Source organism: Bos grunniens, chromosome 27 (genome assembly GCF_055505025.1).
Source record: "Bos grunniens cultivar Pamir isolate PY7600 chromosome 27, Bosgru_T2T1.0, whole genome shotgun sequence".
Classification (NCBI taxonomy): domain Eukaryota; kingdom Metazoa; phylum Chordata; class Mammalia; order Artiodactyla; family Bovidae; genus Bos; species Bos grunniens.
In genome coordinates, this window is record NC_141191.1 from 9,402,353 (window position 1) to 9,429,268 (window position 26,916).

The 26,916-nt window shown below is 41.5% G+C and overlaps 1 protein-coding gene across 1 annotated transcript in view; it reads right to left on the reverse strand.

Annotated features, from left to right (window-relative positions):
• ASB5 (ankyrin repeat and SOCS box containing 5) overlaps positions 1-19,509 on the reverse strand; it is a 39,562-nt gene extending 20,053 nt beyond the window's left edge. The window contains exon 1 of the mRNA XM_086380998.1: positions 19,201-19,509. Coding sequence (XP_086237124.1) covers positions 19,201-19,396 — 196 coding nt within the window. The 5' untranslated portion in view covers positions 19,397-19,509. The remainder of the gene's footprint in view (positions 1-19,200) is intronic.
• Positions 19,510-26,916: the final 7,407 nt, after the last annotated feature.

A 26,916-nucleotide genomic window follows, 5' to 3' on the forward strand; every position in this document is an offset into this window, starting at 1 on the left:
GCAGTTCTTATTTTCTAAGGAGCCATCCAGTTTATAAGCTGTCCCCCATGCCTAAATTGATTAAATCCTTTATCTTGGGGCAAAAATCTGTAGTCTTTCTCCTTTCTAAATGTCTTAAAAATGTAAAATTCCTATTCTTAAAAAAAAAAAAAAAGAATGCCTGTTTTCTCTAAGCTACCAAGGGTTCACTAACGACAGGACACTATCATCACCTTAAGCCATCACCAAAATACAACAGAGTCTCCTTTACCTGTTAGCGTCAAATTTCCACCCTTGCAAAGTCGCATCTGGAAAAGGCCATTATTCGGTTCTTGGTGGCTGCCTTGCTGTGGGCTTCGTTACAAAGCTACGTGTACATATAAGTCTTAAGCGTCATTGCTGAGCCCCATTCTTGCTCCATGTTACTTTTCAGTGTTTTTTCTAAACATGATTATCCACATCTAATGGCTTAGTGATGGGGATAAGGGCAGATGGGGTCTGAAGGTAAACTTGCTCAAAGTCTCTTGGGAAAAATAGAGGGGATTGTTACCTAATAGTCAATCCTTGTTTCAAGGGTCATCCACCTCTTAGATAAAGGTTGCTGGGAAACCTACAGTGACATCTTGTGGTCCAGGACAGCTCCTGTCTTAGTTGGAATTGAGTGGTGAGGAGAGGCCCAGAGGGGTCAGAGAAAAATCCCAATTACCAAAAATATAGTTGGTGTCATTACAAAACACAGCAGTGCCTAGATGCTGTGGTGAATGATTCTTTCTGAGTTCGAGTGCATAAGAGTTTGAGAATAAATGTTATATAAGAAGGTCTTCCCAATTTTACCAACTTTGGGGGCTACGATTAAAAAACTTTAAGCATAATTAAAAACTCCAATTAAATATAGTTTGAAACAGTAATATATATGCACACACAAAACATCTTTTCATGGTAGATCCTGAAACAAGATGGTAAACGGCTTCTATTGAGGAAAATATACCTGTCTCCATTGTCCAGGGAACTAAGCAAGGAGGAATCATTCTCCCTCAGCTGTTCTTACAGGTGATTTCCACCAAACTCAAGTGTTTGTTAATATTGAGAAGTAAACATTTTGAAAACATCTTGTATAACATTATAAGTGAAATATCAGCAAAACACATCTAGCATGAAAAATAATTTTTCTAAGAAATCTCTTATAATAAGGTTTCCTGTTTTTAAATAACATTCTGGCCCATAAACAGAGCAGAAAGATAATGTCCTGTTAGGAGATCCAATCTCGCTTTTGCAGAAGCACACGAAGCTGCCAGAGTTATCTTGGAATGATTCTGAAGCAGGTAACTAAGGTGACCCCAAACAAAAATGTCACAGGCAGCAGGGCACTGACTCCATGAGATGAGAGGGACTAGTCTCTCAGTTTCTCTACTGTTGAGGTTCACTTATTAGAAATATTTCTGTAATTATCTACGATGCTTGGTAGAAGTCATTGATAAAATCATCTACTCTTAGAGATTTTTTGAGGAAGTTTAAAAACTAGTGATTATATTTATATTGTGATTTTGGACTGTTTAGGTTCTTCATTTCCCCCAAAATTCCGCTTTGATAAATTGTGCTTTTTAGAAAATGGTCTATCCCATCCAAATAGTCAAAATTGTTGGCATTAAGTTGTTATGTAACAACCACTTATTGAAAAATTTCAGTAACATCTGTTATTATGGTCTCTCTAATTCCATCTGTTGTTTATTTGTAGCTCTGATCCGACAGAGGTATGCTAATCTTAGTTTTTCAACAGACTATCTTTTAGTTTTGTTTATAGTTTGTTTATAAAAAGTTACTTTATTCATTTCGATGTGGAGCTTTATCATTTTCTCCCCTCAGTCTCCTGAAAGTGGATTGTGTTATTCTTTTCATAATTTTGATACTTGACCTATGAGTTACTTAACGATATTTTCTCAGTCTCCAAACATAATGAGCTTTTTGTTTTTCTAATTGCATTCTGTCAATGACTTCTACATTAATTTCCCTGAGAGCAATGGATGTGTTCTCTATCAGAGGTCAGCACGTTGTGGCTCCTGGCCCAAGTCTGACCTACCATCTGTTTTGGTAAATAAAGTGCCATTAGAACCGAATAAAATCCATCCTATTGTACATCATCTGTGTTTACTCTAACACTATAACTGCAGAACTGAGACTGCATGGCATAACAGTAACTAAAATATCTATTCTCTGATCCCCTGCAGAAGAAGTTTGCCAATCTCTGGCCCATATAATACTAGACATTTGAAATTTCTTGAGACATGCTTTATGGTCCTTTGTATACTCAATTTTTGTAAATATTCAAAATATACATAAGAATGTGAATGTAGAGTTCCATTTCTTAGTAAGATCTATGTTTTAAATTTCTCCTATAGCTATAGAAACTAATATTGCATGGTTTAGATGTGGAGAAAGTTCACAGACAGGTATGATAGACCCTAAACTTATTCAGAGCGGGCCCTATAGCAACTGTAAATCATAGAATGTATGGCTGACTTTCCACTAAATGATCTGAATATAATTAGGCATCCACTTAGGAAAAACTAGACTTACATCATTCCAAAAATCAATTCCAGGTGGATAACTGGAAAGGAAAGCTTTAAGAAGAGAATATAGGAAAATACTTCCATTATCTTGAAATACAGCAAGATTTCTTAAAAATTAATTACAATTATTAACCAAAATGGAAAAGATTTCTAAATGTGACTATTTTAAAATTAAGAGCTCCTGTTCACCAAAAGAAAAACATATAACAAGTGAAAAGTCAAGCCATAAAAGATACTTATAAAGAGCTTCTTCACATTGTCTTCATTTTCTATCTAATGGTTAGAATATAAAAATAACTTCTAAAAATCCATGAAAAAAGGAGCAGAGAACATAATCAAATGGATAGCAAAGGCACATCACAAAAGAGAAGTACAGATGGCTAATAAACATGAAAATGGTAATACTAGAGAAATGAAAAATAAACCTATGTGTTCACTAGGTTGGCAAAAATTAAGAATATTGGCAATACCAAATATTAGCAATAATAGGAAGCACCACAAATTTATATGGTGCTGGTTTCACTATAGACACAACTATATTGGAAAACAGTGTAACACTATCTAAGAAAGCCAAAGATAGTCATGCTGTTTGACCTGGCAATTCCCGTCCTAGAGCCATACCAACTGATTAGTGCTGGACATTTATAGCAATTTCATTCTTAATTACCCTAAACCGGGAATAGAATTTATAGCATTGGACAAGAATAAACTTCACACATACACAGATAAATCTTCCTATCATACTGTTCAGTGAAAAAAAGCAAGTCATGAAAGAATACTTAGAGAATGATTCGATTTACATAAAATTTAAAATCAGGCCAAATCAAACCTTATCAATTTAGGATGTACTCAGAGGAGTGAAAACTATAAAGGTAAGAAAATGATTACAGTCAAAGATAGTGACTCTCTCTTTGGGGACAGGGAGATGTTGTGGTTACAGAGGTTTACCTGGAGGGCTTCCAGAGTCCCAAGTACGCTCTACTTCTTGACTTGCTTGGTGGTTTCATGGGTTTCTGCTTTGGTGTTTTATTAAATTCTATAAATGAGTTCCCTGATAGCTCAGTTGGTAAAGAATCCGCCTGCAATGCAGGAGACCCCGTTTTAATTCCTGAGTTGGGAAGATCTCCTGGAGAAGGGAAAGGATACCCACTCCAGTATTCTTGGGCTTCCCTGGTGGTTCAGCTGGTAAAGAATCCGCCTGCAATTTGGGAGACCTGGGTTCCATCCCTGGGTTGGGAAGATCTCCTGGAGAAGGGAAAGGCTACCCACTCCAGTATTCTGGCCTGAAGAATTCCATGGACTTGTATAGTCCATGGGGTCGCAAAGAGTCACACACGATTGAGCGACTTTCACTTTCACTTCATAAATGAGTTCTGTTCATTTTTTACTTGATATAGTTTACCTTTTGATCAAGAAGATGCCAATTAACAAAGAGAGGCTAGCCAAAATAGGTTGTAATATTGAGGGGGTGGTGGTTGTTGTTGCTTAGTTGCTAAGTTGTGTCTGACTCTTTCGAGACCCCCTGGACTGTAGCCTACCAGGCTCCTCTGTCCATGGGATTCTCCAGGCAAGAATACTGGCGTGGATTGTCACTTCCTTCTCCAGGGGATCTTCCTGACTGGGGGTTGAACCCGCATCTCCTGCACTGTAGGCAGATTCTTTAGCACTGAGATACAGGGGAGCTGGAGAAGGAGGTTAACAGAAAACAGAACCCCAGTAAGAGATGGGGAGGTACTTGGCTCTTCTCACCCTGGTGTCCTGTACTCTAGGGGCCTCCCCTCCAGCCCCAACCCCCGACAGCCTAAACCTGCTGAATACCTGCCCTATGACCAAGGGGGCTTCAGATCCTCTCCTAGGTGTGCAGACAGGTTACCGCTCACCTCCAGGGGACACACAGAGATGACCCAGCAACTTTCTCTTAGCACAGAAAGTGCGCACTGTGGGAGGAGAGAGCAGCGCTCCAACGTGGCTGAGGGCAGAACTGTCAATCATGCGGGCATCAAATGACCTTGGGCGACTAGCAGAGTGAATAAGTGAAAACGTGTGTCTCTTTGTCTGCAAGAGCAAAGAGCTGGGTCTGCCGCTATGAAATCAGGTAGTTCACGTTATTTGGTGACCCACGACAGTTGTTCTGAACAGCTCGGTTGAGAACATTCTCCGTGCTCTGGAATAAGGCAGGTAAGGTTATGGGGGTGATAAATCCACATAGAGCAGCTTGGGTTCTGAGTGCTAAAAGCTTCTCTGGTACAAAAAGGATTCAGCAGTAGTCAACATAACGTGAAAGAAACGCTACGTGTTTCAGAGCCACCAGTGGACTTCAGATACCATCAACTTGCACCACTCACAAATGGCTTCAAAAGCCCCGTGAGTTGAGCAGAGCCACCTCGAGTGCATTTGCAAAGCATGAGCTCTGTCTTCAAACAGTCCTGCTGCCACTCGCCAGTTTTACGGTTTGAACTTCCAGACTGACATGCACATACACACACAGAGTCAATGGCTTAAAAATAAAAGGTCCAAAACCCACCCACTCATCTTGCCTAACTCCTCCCTTCTGCAGATAAAGAAGCTGAAGTCAAGAGAGGGTAGGGGTTGTCCTCGGAGTCACCTGGAGTGTTACCAGCAAAGCAGGACTGAAAAGGAGACTGTCTGCTCCCTACGTGAGTTTTCCCAACCTGCAGTGTTGCTTCTTAACCACAGGTGGACAAATCAAAACCAGGGAACATAAAATAAGCAAGGCAAAACAAGACCTAATTACCAACGGCACCTAGATCCTCGTGTTCTTGTCGAGATTCAAAGAGTTTATGACTATACCTGAATATTCATTGGAAGGACTGATGCTGAAGCTCCAATACTTTGGTCACCTGATGCAAAGATCCAACTCATTGGAAAAGACTCTGATGCTGGGAAAGATTGAGGGCAGGAGGAGAAGGGGGCAACAGAGAATGAGGTTGGATGGCATCACCGACTCAATGGACGTGAGTTTGAGCAAGCTCTGGGAGATGGTGAAAGACAGGGAAGACTGGCATGCAGTCTATGGGGTTGCAAAGAGTTGGACACCACTGAGTGACGAACAACAGCAACAACTGTGCCTGTTTAGAACAGCCCCTGGCAGGTAACCAAGAACTGGGGTGAGTGTTTACTGTTCTCACAAAATGACACTTTTCTCATCCTTTCCTCTCTTCACCCACTTCGTTAACACACTGTTCTGGTGCTACTAAACATCAGCGTGAGGTTTCAAAAAGGCCACAAACCCATACAAGGAATGCAACCAGCAACCTGTGCTCTCCAGTCGGAGGACAACAGCTGCGGGGAGGAAAATCTGATATGCATCCGGACAAGAGCTTAATGCAAGAACAATTTTACACATAATCCACTCCTCCCCATAGTTCTAGCCACAAATAGTTTCTTCACCATTAACCATGAGCTCATGGCGGGTTTAGAGGCTGGCAGTAGCTGAGGAACTTTATCTTGATATTTTTCATGAAAATTGAAGAATGAGAACACTGACACGTGTTTCTGCCACGTTGAATATACTTGCAGAAGCAGGTCTTAGAGCAGGAAGCATAGAAAATTGAGGGTCCCAAGTGTTCTGGCCTCAACTCCAACTTTGCCAGGCAGGGCGACATCCCAGACACCTGGGCAGAGTGGCCCGGTGTCCCGAGGCTGTCTGTCCTTGACCATCCACCTCCAAATAGGAGGCCACCCCACGATGCGGGCTGCGGCTCTGTCTTGCCCTTTTGTTGCCTTAAGCATGGAGAAGGGAGTTCCTGACACTGAAACAGATCATTCCTCCTACTGGAATCCTCTAGCTGCCTGTGCCTGAAGAAGCCAGTTGAGTGCCTAAGCAAAAGCAAGATTTTTAAAACATTTATTTTTATCATTCCTACAATTGTGCTAATTAAAAAAAGTGAAAGTCGAACAATTGTGTCTGACTCTTTGCGACCTCATGGACCATACAGTCCATGGAGTTCTCCAGACCAGAATACCGGAGTGGGTAAGCCTTTCCCTTCTCCAGGGGATCTTCTCAACCCAAGGACTGAACCCAGGTCTTCCCACTAAAACAGATACTAAAGAATTTGGGGCCTGGGAGTAACATACAGAGGCTTCCCAGGTGGCTCAGGGGTAAAGAATCTGCCTGCCAGTGCAGGAGATGCAAGAGATGCAGGTTCGACCCCTGGGTTGGAAAGATTCCCTGGAGATGGGAAGCTATCCATTCCAGTATTCTGGTCTGGAGAATTCCATGGACAGAGAAGACTGGCAGGCTACAGTCCATGGCGTTACAAAGAGTTGGACACAACTGAACACACACACACACACACACAGTAACATACAGACTGGCCTGAAGGGGAAGAACTGAAACCTGGAGGACTTGTTCTAGCAGGTATTGATTCAAAGTTTTACATCAGCCAAATCCCTTCCTGCAACGTCTAAGACCCGACAACTTCCTGGTCTGCTTTACAGACAGAAAGAGCGATCCCCTGTCGGTTCAGTTCTGGTATCTGGTTTCTGGTGTGTTTTCTATTCACGGTACACACTTTGAAGTACCATGTTCAATTTTAAACGAACGGAGAAAAAAACGTTCAATAACATTTGAAGATTGGCTCAGAAAGTTTAAAAGATTAAGAATAAAAATGCCTTTGCTTAAAGCGAGAAATCAAAAGGTAAACAAGTAGCGTTCTCCAAAAGGCAAGAGGTTTTTGAGTTCCTACAAGGTGAAGAAGCTACTTGAATATATTAACGAACATTAACTGAGTACAAAATACACATAAAGGATTTGTTTGTCTAATGCCAACTCATGAGGTTAAAAGGAAACAGGGAAAAGAGACAGTAGGTCTGATTACGAAAAAAAGAGGAGTGGGTTAAAGTTAAACAATGATTTAACTTCTGGACAGGATGGATTTCCTGTCTTCATTTGTTCCCCTAGAATCTCCAGATTAACCTTTACTTGGTACACACAGGGGGCCGTTCCACTGGCCGAGGCAGGATTGTAACAGGTGATGCCTTACAAACAAAGGAATGTAGTTGGGAGAGCAGTAGTTGGGAGAGCACAGTGATGATGTGAAAAGGGATCGTATGTATGGAAAGTCTTTGTGGACTACACCAAAAGCATGACATTATCATCAGAAAGGGCGGGGAAGGTTTTATACACAACATATGAAGCAAAACTGTGCACATACTCTGGTATATATACATTTGATTGGTATTTTGCCAACTTCCAAACATAGCTTTTGAAGCTTCTGCATGAGTGCTAAGTCACTTCAGTCATGCCCAACTCTCTGGCACCTTATGGACTGTAGCCCGTCAGGCTCCTCGGTCCATGGGATTCTCCAGCATGAATACTGGAGTGGGTTGCCATGTCCTCCTCCAGGGGATCTTCCTGACCTAGGGATCGAACCTGCATCTCTTAGTGTCCTGCATTGGCAGGCAGGTTCTTTACCATCAGAGCCACCTGGGAAGCCTCTAAAAGCTCCTACGTTGAACAGCATTGCTGCTAGACTATTATGATTCTGGTATTACAACAGAGAACTGGATTTCCATCCCCTCATAAGACAAATGGCCAGTATTCTATCAGAAGCATGATTCCTTAAGTGTCTGTGAAGACTAGCCTGAGCTCCCTTCTGATACTCTGGGAGAGTCGTCATGTGCTGCTGTAGTCTCAGAAATGTTACTCTCCAGTTTGTGAAGTGGCTGTTAAGACATTGATTTGAGAAAGTTCTCTGTCCATCAACATATTCCAGCCAAGCTTTCGGTAGTAAAGCTGGTTTCTGACTTGAGCCTCACCCTGATCACAGACATTGCAGGACAACGAAAGCCCCTGAGACCTACCAACCAACAGGCTTAACATTCCTGCTGTTTGTATTATCACTTTGTTCCCCATCTACAATATACAGTTTAATGCTCTCATTCTGAAGAGAGAAGACTCAATCATTATTTATGGTTCATTTTCTGAGCAGAGGCTTAGTCACCTTCATATAATCCTTGCAGTAGCCTGATAAAGAAGCAATGGTTCTAGGGTGGGACGGATTGAGAGAGTGGTACTGAAACATAGACACTGCCATATGTCAAACAGACAGCTGCTGGGAAGTGGCTGCATGACTCAGGGAGCTCAGCCTGGTCTCCGTGATAACCCAGAGGGGTGGGGTTGGGTGGGAGGTGGGAGGGAGGGTCAAGGAGGGAAAATATGTATACATATGGCTGATTCATATTGATATACTTCAGAAATCAAGACAACATCATAAAGCAATTATCCTCCAATTAAAAGTAAAAAATTTAAAAAATAAAATAAAAAATTTTAAAAATAAAATAAAAAAAGAAGCAACAGTTCCTAAAAGCTCTTGAAGGGGTATTTTGCAACCATGTGTCTAGGTTCCCAGGTAATTTAAATAATGATAGACTTTGAAAGTATTCAATGATTTTGTGAAATAATTCTGCATCCTCTTCCCAAATACAGTTCACTCATTTTTTAAAAGGTTTACTTTTCTCTTTCCTCATAAGAAAAAAAAACAAACTTTTTTGTAAGACATGTCCAGTGAAAAGCTGTTTTGCTGGCTTCCTGGAGAGACCAGCTGGTAGAAAAAAAGCAGAGAAAATAAAGGGAAAAAGCCGACTTCCTAAACAGGCTGACTCAGCTCTTTGCTCTTAGTGTTGACATGAATTTTTTTTTTTTTTTTGTCTTCCCTATTCAGCTGCCAGGAATTCAGAGAAAAATAAAAGCGTGAGAAGGACAGTTCGGTGGAGGAAGTCAACATCCAGGGTTTTCGATGTTGGAGGTTCAGAAGCATCAGCCCCTCCTCTGGGGGCTGCCATAACAGAGCAGCAGAAGTGTGCTGTTGCATGTCACTGTCACACACCACTACATACTCTTAGAACCCTTCCAGAAGAACCTTAGGACCCTTCCAGAAGAACCTGGCTTCCTACAGTATATTCACAATCAGGTATTTGACCAGGATTGCCCAGGAAAACGTTTCTGTCCAAAGAATTTCTGTCAAGAGGAATTTCTTAGACAGGGTAATAAGATGGTAGGAAAAAAATGTCTGCAAGTCATTGAAAACTGTGAACTAGCCCGCCCACACCACAGCATCCCCTCCAGGTCCTCGTCATTCTCACCAACCTGCCGACACCTGGGCTAAGATCCCACGTGACAGCTCAGAATGTCCTGCTTTTTCTGTGGAGCCTGTCAGAGAAAAATATCTGAACAAGAATAGCTTGAGTTCTGAAGGCATATAACCAACTTCTCATTTTCGCTTGTAGTTGGGGGAAATTTTACATTTTCAATACTTTTAAAAAAATTTTAAAAATCATTTATCTATTTATTTGGCTTCGATGAGTCAGTTGCGGTACGTGGGATCTTCGCTCTTCCTGGCGGCATGCAGAGGTTAAGACTCTGCGCTCCCAAAACAAGGGGCCCAGGTTCGATCCCTGGTCAGGGAACTAGATCCCACATGCCACAATGAAACACTTTCTAAATAGTTAATATTCTGTTTGGAAAGAGCCAGTGGAAAAATCCCGCGGATGACACAGACACCTAACAAGCTAGAGGCTTGGCATGCTGCAGTCCATGGGGTCACAAACAGTTGGAACGACTCAGTGACTCAACAGTAACAACAAAATCACTGTGTTGTCTGCAGTATGATTTGTGCAAAGGTCAGGAAGCCCAAATTATAACTTCCTTCTCCAGAACAGCAGCAGCTTTCCCATAAATATTGAGCTTACTTAAACAGACCTCCCTGTCTTTCACGTTCCTGGAAGGTCACACCAATTAGATACACAAGCATGGTTTCAGGGCTTAATATTCACTATACAGGAGCGTTTCTCTCCAAATCAATTCGGTCTTGTTTTGCTCCTTCCTTTGAGTAACGGTAAGGATACATAAAACTTCATTCCTCTACTAGATTTTAACAGATGAGCAATTTCATCCTAACTACAGGGAACAGAGAGAGAAAACCTCAGAGCTCATGGACTGTAGACTGCCAGGCTCCTCTGTCCATGGAATTTCCCAGGCAAGAAGACTGGATGAGCAGGTTGCCATTTCCTTCTCCAGGGGATCTTCCCAACCCAGGGACTGAACCTACACCTCTTGCATTGGCAGGAGGATTCTTTACTGCTAGCCATCAGGGAAGCCCGTGAGGTTCTATGGTACTTGCACTGTAAGAGAACTGGTACATTTTCCTGACCAAATTCCCCATCCTGACCATGGCTCAAGAGAGAAATAAGACACAAAGCTTTCAATGCGGAAACTCCTTTGGCGCATCTTTTCATTCCCTAGATAACTAGATACTTTGACTTGATGGATGATGGGGATCGTCATTTCTCTAGTGAAGGAGGCAGAATTTGGAAAACAGAAGGGCTCATCAATCTTCTCAGTGGTTAATCAAGGATGTGTTTGGTTGTTCCTGAGGGATTCACTCACAGAGTCACCATGACTTATACGCTCATTATTTAACTGCTATCCTGTCTCTGGGTGCTGAGAACTCTTTAGAAGAAGATCATCTGTTAGCACTTTGACGGCAGACTACCTGCTTCAATTGACTCACAAGGACCGCTGCGGTGTTACGATGGGAAAGAACAGATTTTCAACGTACCAGCCTTAACTTTAACTGCATCCTTGTCAGTTTTCATTTAAATCAAGCTGCACACTTGATGACGGAGATGCACTGATGTTTCTATTTAAGAACATCAATGACATTTCCATATTAAATGTCAGTTTGTTTGTGCTCTGCCCATAGCTTAAGTCGGTAAGCCTTCTGGAAAGAGTGTATGTATTTCTGAATGTTTCTATTTTGCTCAGTAGGGGTGATGGTGACATGGAAATTTTAGCTCCTCTGATGGAGAGAGGATGCCCTCGTGCCATTGGACATAGTTATGCCCATTCCTGACGGGCCCCAAATGTTTTCTGTTGTTCTAATCCCTAGGAAAGAATGTTGAATGGATACTCAGTTATGACTCATTTTATAGAGTGGTTAGGGTCTGTAAAGATGTGTGTTGACTCACATCATATTTTAAATAAAATGGGACAGTTTAAACATTAAAGAAAAATTCCTCTTGCAGTCCAACATCTGAAGATTCATAAAAGTCAAGCGGTTCTGTTCACGAAGGAAAAGGGGCCATGGGAACCTGTTCCCTCACACTGACCTAGCCTCTCAGTCCTTGAGGCTTTTCTAAAAATCTCCTAAATCTTCTTAGAGGACTGATTTTAAAAATCTTGTCCCCCAGTTGTCCATGAAGAATTATAGGATTGAGAAAACAGACCATTCTAACCATTACATGTCCTCCTCAACCTACATGTCACAGAGTATGCTTGTTTAACTACAGGCCACCAGGAAGTGCTAACAATTGAACAGTTTTTAGACTCCTTAAGCCTCTCCTCCCATGACCTGATATTCTTGGGGCATTTCCAATCTGAAAAGCCAATGGTCTGCTTTGTAGCGTTGCTGTGAGAAGGCTGGAAAGAATGAATGATTTGTTCTTTGTGCAGCTGGTGAAGAAGAAATGCCAAAAGTTCTTCATAGGCTGTGAGCAGACACTTTCTTCCTTTAAGAAACTATTTGAGGGTGGTTTTGGAAGAAGAGGCATTCCAAATAACCCCCCTTGCTTTCGATGGCGTGGCCTGTCACCGGGGATCAACTTTCCTCTCTCTTCCCCAGGTTAGAGAATGAGCTTCCTGTGCTGAGATGAAGCAAGAGTCCAGGAGCCTCCGTGGGTCCATTCTGAGGATGTGCAGAGCTGATTCGGCACCCGGGAGGTATTTGACCTCTGAGACATAGTTCACAGACCACACGTAATGACATGTTGACTCATTACACCTGGGATTTTATAAAAGTACTCACGGTGGTGCTGGTTTTCCTCGAGTCGGCGGCTCTTTCTTTCAGGCTGAATCCAGTAAATGCACTGGAAAACTTGTAATAGAACTTTTGACTTTGGGACATGCAATCTGAGGATGCATGTATTTTTCACTTTGGCACTGACTCTGTCTCTTAGCAAATATTTATCCTTCAGCCTCTGTCCCCATGAACCAGGCTTGCTCAGTTCCACATCTAAAAGTTCTCTTTTTTTTTCTTTACATGCAGCTTGGTTCCATCAGCACTTATACATAACCAGGTATGTTCTGCTTTTGAAGTTTTTCCTTCAGCTCCACCTTCTTTAGGATCTGATACTCTTAATGGACTTCCTTAGGGAACATTCATTGCAGAACTTAATGTTGTTCAATGTAGCACTTTATGAATTTCCTATGTGCTTGCTCTTTGCTGGTTTTACATGCACAAAGTTTGGCTCCACTGACCCAAGTTTCCTATGACTCAAAAGTAACTCGTACACTCTATGTGTTAAATACATGTATGTACACCCACATATAGACACATATATGCATTCATCCACGCACAAGTAGCACATAATACGGTGCCAGGAGCAGAGCAGGTATTCAAGTGTTTACTGAACTGAATTAAATTCAAAATTGTATCAGTTATGTCAATTAATAAGAAAAGTAGCTTACTTTCATAATTTACCATCCTCTAAAAGAGTGCAAATTGAAAAGCAGAAGGTCTAGACCTAGTTTTCATTCTTTAACTACAGTTATTATATAAAATTTTTAGAGTTGACTATAACCATGCCACCTATATACAAAATTCAATTTTAAATTGTTCACCAACATACTTTTTATTCTTCAAAAGGCTTAATGGATAAGCAATGAGCACACTGGCTCTTGTCTAAAAAAATTCTTTTGGCAATAAAATTGTGCACCTACAGGTAAAGATTTAGGCAGGAGATATATGAGATAGAGGGCTTCCCTGGTGGCTCAGACGGTAAAGAATCTGCTTGAATGTGGGAGACCTGGGATCAATCCCTGGGTTGGGAAAATCCCTTGGAGAAGGAAATGGCAACCCACTCTAGTATTCTTGCCTAGAGAATTCCATGGACAGAGGAGCTTGGTGGGCTACAGTCCATGGGGTTGAAAAGAGTCAGACATGACTGAGCAACACACATATGAGTTAGAGGTAGTAATAGGTTGAGAGATGAAAAGGTGAACAGGGAGCAGCAATCGGGAACTGGGAAGCTCTGGAGCATGATGAATGAGGACACATGCATGACGAGAGAAGAGGCCTGTGGTTAGCACAGCTTTTGTTTACCTGACGAACCCTGGGCAGAACCTTCTTATCTCCACACTCTCTCCTCTGTGCTCCCCGAGCACCCCTTCAACCGTGCAAATCAGCACTCACCATCCTTCAAATTACTTGGTCATCTGTTTGTCTCTCTCACTAGATGATACATACCTTTAGGAGACAGATAGTGATTTGTCTGTGTATTTCATCCTGAATGCCTAGCACTGTGCCTTCGATACAGAATACACAAAAGTAAAAGGTATGGAAGAACACTCCTAGGAAACCAGTCCCCTCCTAAGCAATAATGAGCTATGCTGCATTCTTTAATTCCAAAAATCTAAGCATTTCTCCAAATACAGAGGAAGAGGAACAATATTAATACATTAAAATATGACAAAGCCTTTTGCACCCTGGAAACTTTGTTCTCAGATTCCTGTTTAAATTCACAGTATTATATTCATCCCTTCCAAAAAAAGTGCTCTGGCATTTCCAAAAAAAATAGTAGAAATGTGGGCAAAACGAGTCTCTTAAAAACCTTTTTGGTAGCAATTTTGATTATAACGTCATGTTTCTTGCCATAGAAGAACTGTTCTATTTATTCCAGTTATTCTTATCTGGTGATTTTCCATTAAGTATAGAAAAATGTATCCCCAGACTCTTACATCTTCAAGGTATTTTTATACCTTTATACAATGAGCACTATAAAAGAACTGAGCCTACAGGTTGGCTTGACATTTTTCAATGCTGAGATTCTGAGAAATGTTCCCAACATAACTAACCTCACAATCAATACAGTAGCACCGAAACCCACAGGAAACAGGTTGTTCCTGGGGAACAGGTATAATGGGCATGACTGTTGCCCTTGCTGGCATCAGCCATAAAGTTAAATCCCTTAAGTTGTTTTTAAACCTGGGATGGATTCTACCGATGGAGAAAAAAGTTACATCATACAAAGTTCTAGCTGCTTTTCCTACCCAGGTTCCAATGTTCTCCAAAATGATAAGTCCTTTGTCATTGACTCGACTCAGAGTGCACGTTTACCCTGTATCCTATTTCAAAGTGTCAACAATAGACTCACTGGAAAAAAAAAAATAACTGCATGCTTAATGGCAACCCTGAAACCAAATTTCTGAAATCTCAAGCACAAATATTGTACCAGATGATTCCTCATACATTCTATATTCTATATCAAGCCTCAACTATGAAAGGAGTGCTGAGGAGGCTGGGTGTCACAAGATTGTTTTTCAGGCAGCTTCATGGAGTCATTACCTCGATGAATTTTCCACACTCTAAAATTTGGTCCATGGCCTTGCAGGCTTGGAAACCTGATCTGTCGGCAAAGCTGGAGCAAAGTCACATCTCCGAGGTGGACTTACAACTCAAAGAGCACAGTGCACCAAAGAGTGATGTCAAGATGCAAACATATTAATTTACCACGAGAATCATAAATGTCAGATGGACTGAAACCCTCCCAGGGCAAGCCAGCACATTCTCTCTCTGTGGACAGAGCCAGAGGGGGAGCCAAGTCATAACCGTAAGGTTACTTGGTGATGAAAAAGTGGAACAAAGGGAATAAACAGTAAATAAATCAAAAACAAGACAGGAATTCAGAGTCTAGAGCTATGATTTCCCGACTCACCCTGACATTTCACACTAGAAGAGGTGACCCATCAGACTTGCCAGGCAGCTGAGGACCCAGCTCTCAGGGTGGCATTACCTGGGAACTGCAGACCCACCTGGGTGGGTAATTAGTCCTTCTTCTGACTGACAGACTTTTCCTTTAGGTATGTCACTGTTTAATTCTGGGAGACCCTAAGGTAACCACTGCTCTCTCCGCTGGTGGATTTAAAGGTACCATCAGGTTCATTCATTTCTTATTTTTGTTTATTTGTTGTTGTCATTCTTTTCTTTCCATTCAGGCCACTACCACTACCAGAAAATCTAGGGCCTCATCTCCTGATGACAGGGTCTAACTGATCTACCAACTTCAACCCTGTCCCCTACCCAACTCCAAAGACCACTACTGTATAAATTGACCTTAAATTAGCATTTTATATGTTTTCCAAACTTCCCTCATACCAGACACTCCCAATGACTCCTACTGCTGCCAAAGTTAAGTTCAAATTGCTTAGCCTGCTATTCAAATTCTTTCATATCTGTGCCCAATTTATTACCATTTTTTCTATTGCATGAACCTTTAACTCCAGGCAAATCTACTATCTCTTAACATCATATGTGCACCCTAATTCCTGTCTCTGCTCCCTCCTGGGTTCCTGGGAGTCAACTCAAGATCTTCACCCTCCATGAAAATATCTCTGAAGGTCCAAATCTGAAATTGACCTTTCCATGCTTTAGGCTCATTTGGTATTTAGTGTATCTGGAAAGTAATTATTATACATTGTACCAAAGGACAGGGGAGCCTGGGGTGCTGTAGTCCATGGGGTCTCAAAGAGTCAGACACAACATAGTGACTGAACAACAGACATCTCCTCAATTAGAATAACCTGCTTACGGTTGGGAACAGTACATTTTGCCTTTTTTATATCCTATTTCTTCAATGCCTTGATACCAGGGTGCTCAATAAACAGATACTTAGAACTGACCTTGTCTACAGGTAGGTTAAACTACTGAACTCCCCTAAGAGCCTAAGATAGAACCTGAAAGGTAGATCCTTAGCTGTTTCTCCAGGTGTCTGTGAGTTGTCAGTGGCACATGCTTCTTCCACACCTTTAGAGGGATTTCATAAAATTGGCATTCTCCCCGACATCTCACTTGCTCTCTGTACTGTCTGATGTAACAGCTAGAGACACCTTTCAACTTCTGTTAGTTTCACTGAATCAGCCTCAAAGTAAAGTGCTGGATTTAAAAATAGACTAGACCTCAGGTATGTGGAGACTGTCATCAGGACATTTAACAGCAAGAACCTTATGGGGAAATAGATACATAGAAAAGCCTAAGAGGTCCCTCCAGTATGATGGTGCAGTTGGTAACAGGGTGAAAAGTCAGATTTCTATGGTTTATTGGAATAGCAAATGGATCAAGAAGGAAACAATCTTAAGCAATTTTAGTTACCACGTTGATTTTTGGTATTCTTACCTGTTCCTACCAGGTTTTCAGCCTGATTGGAAAGTACATTAAAAAAGATCACCCCTTATTTGTCTAAGACAATGAGCTGATTTGCAACAGTATCTGGGAAGACAGAGTTTCTTTTATTTCCTACCAAAGAACTATTGCTCACTGGGAGGACATCCAGACTGTTGTCAACAGGGTCTTCCGTGATTATGAAAGACATGAAAATACACACACCATCTCATATTTCATGGAATTTGGCAGCTCCCCATCAGAAATGTTGGGGAACAATCTGGCTAAGTCTTGAAAGTAGGAACGAGAAACCTAACTCAGAGTGGAACGAAGGTGATAATCTTTCCTAGGAAGGAGGAAATTGCTAGATTAAGCAAAGATAATTAAGCCTGATTGGTTAATTATAAAAACATAAACACAATAAAGATAGTTTAATCGTAGTAAATAAAAGAAAAACCTATATTAAAACAGAGTATAATTTCTTCTTAGGCAAGGAAGAATTAATTCTTAGAGGTAGACCAAGAGTTTGTAAGGTTCCTGACTGTCCTCCTAACATTAAAATAAAATCGGAGACTTATCATTCCAACACTGAATACACATTATAATACATTGTATTGGTCAATATATATGTGAATGCAAGCTATAGGAAGTGAGAATCTTGTAAACAGGTACAAAATTATAAACAACATATAACAGATTTGAAAGTTTGATGCTCCCCATTTATATTCCCAGAAAAAGTATTTTCTATTAGTGAGTGTTAATTTCTTTCTCTCCTTTGTGAAATATAATCCTAGAGTCCTAATATATCTTAACACAAACTCATCAAAACAGATGGGAACATGGAAGCCATTTCCCAGCTTCCCGGGGGCTTCCCAGAATGAGCAGACTGCGATCAGGCTAAAGAGGGAACAACCGTTTCTTTTATTTGTAAATAAGTTCAAAAGGAGATTTCAAAGCTTCCTCAAAAACCCTTGTCAATTCACCAAAAATGTTGGATTTCTAGCCAATATTTCAGTTCTTGTGTACGGCAGTTCTCATAACACGTAGACGGAATTTGATTATGAAGTAATGAGTTACGGGCTGCCCGTGACTGTAAACTTCATCACCTTATGCCTGCATCATCTATTTAGTCTTATATCTAAAAACACGAGGTTTGCTTTAAAATCTAATCTCTTACGTTTGCTGGTTTTTTAAAACAGAATATTCCCTTTACCAACATGGTATATGCCACATTTAAACAGTTATCCCTATTCTGAGCTGGTGGGTGAAAGATTAAACGTTGCCTGTTTCCTCTAGAGCCCACCTTCCTTGTCCGGATTTCATCCTGGCATTTAGATTTTCCTCACTTTGAGCGAACACGTAACTTTCTCATTTTGCATAAGAACGATCTTCTTTGGGGGGGAAATGTATTCCTTATCTACCACATACACCAAAAAATATTTTCTACCTTTGTTCAATTTTACATATACCTACAGAGTCACCTAGATTTTTAAAATAAGTTATTCCACAAATTGAAAAGTATAGAAAAGCAGATACACGCTTTCTATTCTAAGCATTCTTTAAAAAAAAATACAGTCTCTAATATTGTGGTAGTATATTTTGATTACAAAAATTTAAGTTACTTTAAAGATATTTGGGGCTCTAAAATGTGCATGCTTGCCTGATGATTTTCAAACCAGAAATAATCAAGACTTTAAGAAATTGAAATGTCACCTTGAAGCCCACCATAAGAATTGCTTTTGTTGTGCAAAATAGCAGTCCAATAGAACGTAAATTGTTTCACAACCTTTCAAGTCTATAGTTAAAATGACTGTTTCTCACTTAATTTCGGATTTCAATTTCTTCTAAGAAATATAAATGGATGTACTTGGTTGCATACATACAACATTTGTTCATTCATGTTCCTCTCCTTTTTTAATCAGTTTCTTACAAATTGAGCAAAGTGACGAAATTCCATCAGGAAAACCCATGCCGTAAATCTGTGTTTTCCACAGTGTGCTTTACTTTATAATGAAGTGGCTAATCTCAGTCAAAAACTGTGAAAAACAAACAAAACCTTCAAATCTTCTCCTGTAAGGATCATTTTACATATTCCTAAAGATTTGATTTAAAAAAATCATAAAAACTCAGGTATATTAAGGACAATTGAAATGCAACCAGTAGTTGAACCCTGTAAAAGTATGGCTTGGCAAGTGAAACATTAAAAGTTTAAAAATATTTATGAATAAGAAAACATCTATCTTAGAGCATGTTCCCATTAGGTTATTTTGCAACCATACCTCGATGTGATTAAACCCAAAAAAGTAATTTTCTTTTTTTTCTGAGGCCAGGAAGTGACTTAAATATTTTCCATGATGAGAAGTTGGCAAAACAGTCACTTTGAATAGGTCCCTAGAGGAGGAAACCTGGGGTGTTTTCTTGGGTTGTGGATGAAAGATAAAGTCGGCGTGAAACCAGAGCGCAGGCCAGACACATACCTCGTCCTTGGGTTACTCCGTAAAACTCGGCCGCTATCCGAGCCGCTTCCTTGCGGTTGCCTTTCACTATGTAAAAGTGGCTGAGGATGGCCAGGCTGATTTTCACAAAGAGCTTGAAGCAGAAAAGGGAGAGGATGGTGAAGTAGACATTGGAGAGCTGCTGGGCGAATGGCCGGTTTTCCTCCACCATCGACATCGCTGCGCAGGCTGGGCCGCCGGGCCGGGTCAGATCCAAGTCCTAAATGTGCTTGGCTCCGGTCCGGGATGCTCCTGAACAGCTGGTCCTGAGGAAAGAAAATATCAGCTGGTGGCGATGCCTCCAGCTCAAAATATTTATACTGTCCATAAAAGTGCCTCGCACAAGCCTATTGGTCTGACAATATTCCGGGGGAGCGGCGGCAACACGTGCCGGGTTCTGAGACGCCTGACTTTCCGAGCTGGGTATAAGATGACGCCCCATCTCCCTGCTCTGAGTTTCAAAATCCAGGTATTGACGTTAATGTACAGAGTGTTTCCTTTTTGTTGTCTGTTGTTTAGTCGCTCAGTCATGTCGGACTTTTTGCAACCCCATGGACTGTGGCCGGCCAGGCTCCTCTGTCCATCATGGAATTCTCCAGGCAAGAATATTCCAGTGGGTTGCCATTCCCTTCTCAGGGGGATCTTCCTGACCCAGGGATTGAACCCACCTGATTTATCAACTGAGCTAGACAGGCAGCTTAGTTTTAGGGGAGGAAATAATTGTCCTGAGAGCTTTTAAGACTTTGGGTAAGGGGTTCCTGGTGTGAATGTAAGCAAAACTCATGATATCAAGGTAAAATGAAGTCCATCACTTTAAACCTTCGAAATGGTCCTATTTGTAGACTATGAGCTAAATTATAAAATAGTTCATGACTTGTGGATTTAATGACCACTCATCAAATTAGCCAATTATGTGGCTTCCGTCAATGTCAGGAAAAAAAAATGTATAAGTGGATAGACTGGAAAGCCACAGGGTCATAACTTTAGGCTATTTATTCATCCACTGAACACGTTTTAAGCACCTGCTATGTGTCAAGCATTTAGCTGGATGCTGGAGAGGCAGAGAATGTCACAGCCACAAAGCAGTCAGAGTCTAGAGGAGGAAAGAGAAATGAGATAAAATACAAGTGAGGACAGGGCAGCATAAAGAGGAAGGGTCTGATCCTGGCAGGAAAGAGTTCAAAGGCTTCCTGGAGGAGGCACTGTATCCAGAGAGTTTCAAGCAAACCGAAGTGCTTCATCTTTACTCTCGCAAGCCAAGCAAAAATATATATTTTTTAGGCTCACAATCTTTGTTAGTTCAGTTCAGTTCAGTCGCTCAGTTGTGTCCGATTCTTTGTGACCCCATGAACCGCAGCACGCCAGGCCTCCCTGTCCATCACCAACTCCCGGAGTCCACCCAAACCCATGTCCATTGAGTTGGTGATGCCATCCAATCATCTCATCCTGTCATCCCCTTCTCCTCCTGCCCTCAATCTTTCCCAGCATCAGGATCTTTTCAAATGAGTCAGGTCTTCACGTCAGGTGGCCAAAGTATTGGAGTTATAGCTTTAACATCAGTTAAACCCTATCTTATTTAGTTTAGAAATAAAATGCCACTATTTATAAGGGGATCCTTAAGCAAGCTATATTTTAAAAGTAAAATAGAGTAAGTTATTAAGAATAGTAATGTAGAGTGGCAGTATTTCGGCATTTAAGTAAAAAACAATATGCCGAGATACAAAATGATGTATCATACAGGGAGTTTATTTATACATTTATATGACCTGGCTTGAAGCCTGTTCGTTGTTGTATTGCTTCCTGATTCTTCTGAGAAGTTCCAAAATCACAAATAATAACAAAGACATAAGAGAACAGAAGTGGCTCATTTTGGAATAAAGAAGCGTATCAATGATGGGTCATGCTGGGCAGTGTCGCAGGCTTTTTTATGCTGCGTGTCTTATCCGGTTGCACTGATGTACACAAAACATCCCTAAGACAAAGGAGGTGTAGCTGTAAAATAAATGTGCCAACAAAGCAGGCTTCTCCTTTCCCCAGGGACTGAGTGGTTCCCAGAAAAGTAAATTAGGTCAATGTATTAGAAAGCCGCCACAGCCCTCTTTATGGGAAAGCCCCCTGGTCTTGTTTTCAGAGGCAGAGATCTAGACCAAGTGGCTGTTCATAGGCCCCTGTGGAGCATTCCACATGTGCTTTGGGAAGTGATGAAAATGAACTGCAGACTCTTGACGGTGGAGTAACTGACTGTGAGATTGTGGAGGGTGACCCTCCCGCTAGTCTTCCCCCTGGCACGGGGAGGCATGTGCCCACACCGGGGACGCATGCCTGGGGACAGCTGGGCCATCACAGCGCTCTGAGTCACCCGCACACACTTCCGTGCTGTGGAATCAGAAATAAAACCCACCTGAGTCACGCCTCAGTGTCTTCTCAGGTTTCACTCCTTCCTGTCTACCAGTAAGTGTGATTATAAATAATTATCTCCACATCAGCTCATCAGGGGACTGGATTCTTTGGGCCTGAGGAGCACTTTTATTTCAATAAGGCTGCTATCATTGGAACATTCAGTTTAACTCCCTACAGTTTTTACTAGTAGGAAAATACTAACTCTCCAATATCTAGGACTTTATGTCAAGATGTCATGCTTCATCTTAATGAGTTCCTTGATTTCCCACCTTTCTTTTGTTAGTATAAACTCTCTTGGCAACTTTTACCATCTCTATTTCCATTAATCACTAAATAAAAATTAAGGCTAAATAGAAAAGCTCATAGTGAGTGAACTCATCAAATATAAACTAGATGCTGTATTTTTTACATTATAGATCCTTCCAAGCAACACCATAAGTTATTCATATTTTATTAGTATCTAAAGGACACATGAAAAATATTGTGTACCTATTTTCCTGGCACTCATGTTTTCTTAAAAAACAAACTATTGATTAGTAATTTAAGTGATTTATTGATATAAATACTTTTATCATTTACCATGTTCAGAGGATATGGTAGAGTGAGGTAGGTGATTAGCTAGCATATCCTAACCCATCTAATCAAACCGAAACTGAGCTCAACAATTGTGTTACTAGAATGGGTGATGTAAGGAGAGTTAAAAGCACAGGGAGAAATCATTTATTGAGAGTTTACTATCAGCCACATGTTTTACGTAAACCTCCTCATGTACGATCTTATTCTATCCCAGAGGAGTGTCTATTATAGTCATTTACATTTTAAAAGATGAAGAAAGTGGAGTTCTGGGCGCTTTGGTGACCTATAAAAAGTCCATCTGAGCAACAGCACTATTTGAACACAGTTATGACTTTAAAATAGGTGCTCAAGTTACTGCCCATATTTTCTATTTTTAAGCACTTACTGTGGGAACGAGCAAGTACGATTTGTGCATATGGAGAGTGAGACAGAGTCACACAGAAGCACACACACAGCAGAGAGGTCGGACAAAGATTGCCTTTAATCAGGTACCTAAATTAGCGTCTAAATCAGGGGGTGAGCCATCCAGGCTCTGATGACTCCATGAGATGGAATCTCGTGTGTATTTGATACCTGGGAGCCAAGGAAAAGGGGATTGTTTGGTGACTGGGCTAATACTTCTGGATTGTTCAAGGCTGGTGAGCAGCTCCCACTGAAACAGCGGAGAGGAAATAGATAGAGGGGCAGAGAATAGGGCAGTCGAGGTGCAGTACACTGAAAACCACGCTGAGTGCTCAAAACGGGGTCAAACGACTGAGGAAAAGCAAAGAGAATGAGGACCAAGAAAAGGACAGGGGGCATCACTGGTGAGCTTCAACTCACTGTTTCAGTAGGTTAATGGAGGAGGAATTTTAGGACATCCAAGACCAGGGGTGATCCTCAGAGCATCTTCAAACAAAAAACAAAGAAAACAAAGGCCCCTGGGCTTCCTCTTTCGGGCACCTTTCTGGGTATGATCTCTGCTCCCTCCACCACAGAGGTGTCACAGATAAGACCACTCCCTGGGACCCACCTTTCCTCTTTCAAGTCTCTTGTTCAGCTTCCTTTAGCATCCCAAGTACTATATGCATGAGTTGACACTGTGTGTGTGATGTGTTTTCGAGACTTAATTTCATGTCATTCAGATGTCAACTATCATAATAAGTTTCAAATATGGCCAGATTAGTCTATAAATTTCCAGAGATAATGAGGCTAAATCGTTTTGACTTAACTACAGCATTGATTCAAATTATTATACTAAACATGTCAAGAGGATATAATAAAAATTGCCTGTTTCTAGTGCTTTCCAGTTGTTATATCTTAGCATAAATATTTTTTATGTAGAGGAAATAGAGTGACCCTATTGAAATCATGATTTCCTTGTTTTCTTTTTTTAAAGAAATATGATCCTCTTCTCTGGCAGAAATCTTAAGGTTCTATTTGACTTTTTATTCATTAATATATTCTTTTTATGTGAATATTAATAACTACTCCAACTGGTTGTCAGGACTATAATATAAGTTAGTGTTTTAAAGTATTTGGAACAGTGTCTAGCACATACTAAGTGGTGCTTTATAAAAATCTGTTGAATAAATTAATTAAAAAAAACCAAAAATATGGCAACTGAAACAAACTGATGAAGATGAGGTTGGAAGGTGTAGCTTGGTGTGTAAACAACAACAACAACATGGAGCATGTATTTTTAAATAATCTTGTCAAGTGTACATTTAAATCTGTGCATTTTACTGTAAGTGAATGACACTGCAATAAAATAAAAAGAGGCATAAGAATATCCAAATACATACAGATGCCCTAAATTTCAATATAAATGCCCTATCATTTTCCATGTGAAATAAAATTCAAAAGATATGAATGAATCCTAAAAAAGTGTTCAAAATAGATATATTCATAGGAATCAAAACTGGAAATAATCCAAGTGTCCATCAACAGGAAGTGGATAAACAAACTGGGATATTTATAAAACATAATACAGTTGAACAATAAAAGGATTAAGCTACTGATATGTGCAAAACATAGAAGATTCTCAAAAACTTCTGCTGAGCAAAAGAATACATATTGTATGATTTCTTTTATATGAAGTTCAACATTATAAATATCATATAACAATATAAATATATGGTGATATGAATTAAAAGGCTGATTTCCAGGGATGGGGTTGAGGATTGACTAGAGAGGGCAATGAGGTATCTTTCCAGGAAGATAGGAATATTATCTGTCTTTATTTGGGTGATGGTGACATGTGAGGGCAGGAGGAGAAGGGGGCGACAGAGGATGAGATGGTTGGATGGCATCCCTCACTCAATGGACATGAGTTTGAGCAAACTCCAGGACATAGTGAAGGCCAGGGAAGCCTGGCGCGCTACACTTCATGGGGTCCCAAAGAGTCGGACACGACTTAGTGACTAAACAACAACAACAACATGGAGTATGTATTTTTAAATAATCTTGTCAAGTGTACATTTAAATCTGTGCATTTTACTGTAAGTGAATGACACTGCAATAAAATAAAAATTGTCAAAATAAGTGTTGGCTTTTGGTAGTGGCAGGCTAGTTAATTCTCCCAGCAGAGACAAAGAAAATTTCTGGGTGAAATATTAAAACCACATTCCTAGTAATATCCACGAAGTACGAAGAAAGTGAGAAAGTCACTGGCCCAAGAACGTAGGACAAGAGGAAAATCCAGAGAGAGATTTCAGGCCACGCTTGCCCCAGGGACTGAAGAGATGGCAGAGAGATTAAGCAGTCCTCCTAACAGTCCCTGGGGGAAAGGACGCATAAAATGTGATGTAAACAGTCTGCCAAGATCCAGGGCCATGGTAGAGGGCTCACACTTACAGCTGATGTCCAGAAGAGGCAAAAGAGGAGTGAATCAGAGGTACACCAGCCACTTTGAATGACTACAATCTACATGGTCTAGAAAATCTCTATCCTGGAGATTGGCTTAAGGTGATTCAAGATTGCTAGCACCCGTAGGCATCTGTCAGAAAGAAACAATGAAAAGCATGCTCTCTGGAGGAAGATAATATCACAGGCCTTAAATTACTTCTATACATTTTTTTAAAGACATATGTAGCACTCATTCAAAAATAAGGAAACACACAAAAAGATGTATCAATATGAATCAGAACCAGCACAAACGAAACGACAGAAAGAAGCCCGTAAGTACTGGGGACAGTGAAGTTTCCAGAAATCTAACGCGTGTCCTGTTTTTCACTAAGCTTATGGAGACGGAAGCCAATGTAGTCACTCCACCAGGAGCGGGGGTGGGGACATGCCCAAGGCCATGTAGCCCCCCTCACAGGGGACAGATGATGGGGGTCACGTCTGCTGCAATGCTGGCCTCTGCCCCAAAACTAGGCTCCTTCCCTTTGCCAGTCTGTGGTGGCAGATGTGTTACTATGTTCTGCGCCATGATGGATGCAGGCAGCAATGATGCCAACCGGCTGCCAAGCAGCTTGGCTTGGTCTCACCAGGATGAGCCCTTTCCCTGGGCATCCAACAAGGGACCCAGATGGTTCAGGTGGTACCACGGTTTGCTATCATCGTGTGTGGCCTCCAAGAGGAGGGTCTTCAGTTTGTGAGCTTGTGGTTTTCCAGGTGGAGACCGAACAGCTAGGCCATTGGCGACAGCCCCAGAATCAATAAAAAGCTAACGCGCCTCATCGAGGGGCGTGCTGGCTGGAACTGTGAGAATGCGAGGGGATTCCACCAACCGAACGGAGAGACCGCGTCCACTCTAAGGTCTGCATCGCAGGCACTGAGGCTGAACAGCTGCCGCGGCGCAAGGACACCATCTGGTTTCAGCTTGGCCAAACAGGCAGTGAACCAGGCCCCGGCTTTCTGTTCGTGAGCAAAACATACAGCAGCTGTGCACACCCTCGGCTCTCACAGACATGGTGCTGAGAAACGACTCCCTACCTCCCCCAAAGTACTGACGCTTTCATTTATATGAAATTCACACAAAGGCTTCCCAGGTGGTGCTAGTGGTGAAGAATCCCCCATCAATGCAGGAGACATAGAAGATGGGGGTTCCATCCCCGGGTTAGGAAAAGCCCCTGCAGGAGGGCATGGCAACCCACTCCAGTATTGTTGCCTTGGACAGAGGAGCCTGGCGGGCTGCAGTCCATGGAGTCAGACATGACTGAACGACTGAGCATGTACACAAGCAGAAAATCTCACAATTTGCAAGATAATCCTAATAGTTTAATATATAATAAATATGTATGTGCTATTATATCCCCTCAGAGGAAGGCATGGCAACCCACTCCAGTGTTCTTGCCTGGAGAATCCCATGGACAGAGGACCCTGGTGGGCTACAGTCCATGGGGTCACTAGGAGTCAGACATGACTGATGCCACTTAACACAAACATCATAAAAAGGCAAGTCTGAACCACTGTTTTTAGGGACACATACTTAGGTGGTATGGAGCACCCCACTCCAGTACTCTTGCCTGGAGAATCCCAGAGATGGGGGAGCCTGGTGGGTCGCACAAAGTCGGACACAACTGAGTGACTTCACTTTCACTTTTCACTTTTCACTTTCATGCATTGGAGAAAGCAATGGCAACCCACTCCAGTGTTCTTGCCTGGAGAATCCCAGAGACGGGGGAGCCTGGTGGGTCGCACAAAGTCGGACACGACTGAAGCAGCTTAGCAGCAGCAGCAACTTAGGTGGTAAAAATGAAATGAAGAACAGCAAGTCTGTGTTTACCAGGTTAGTGG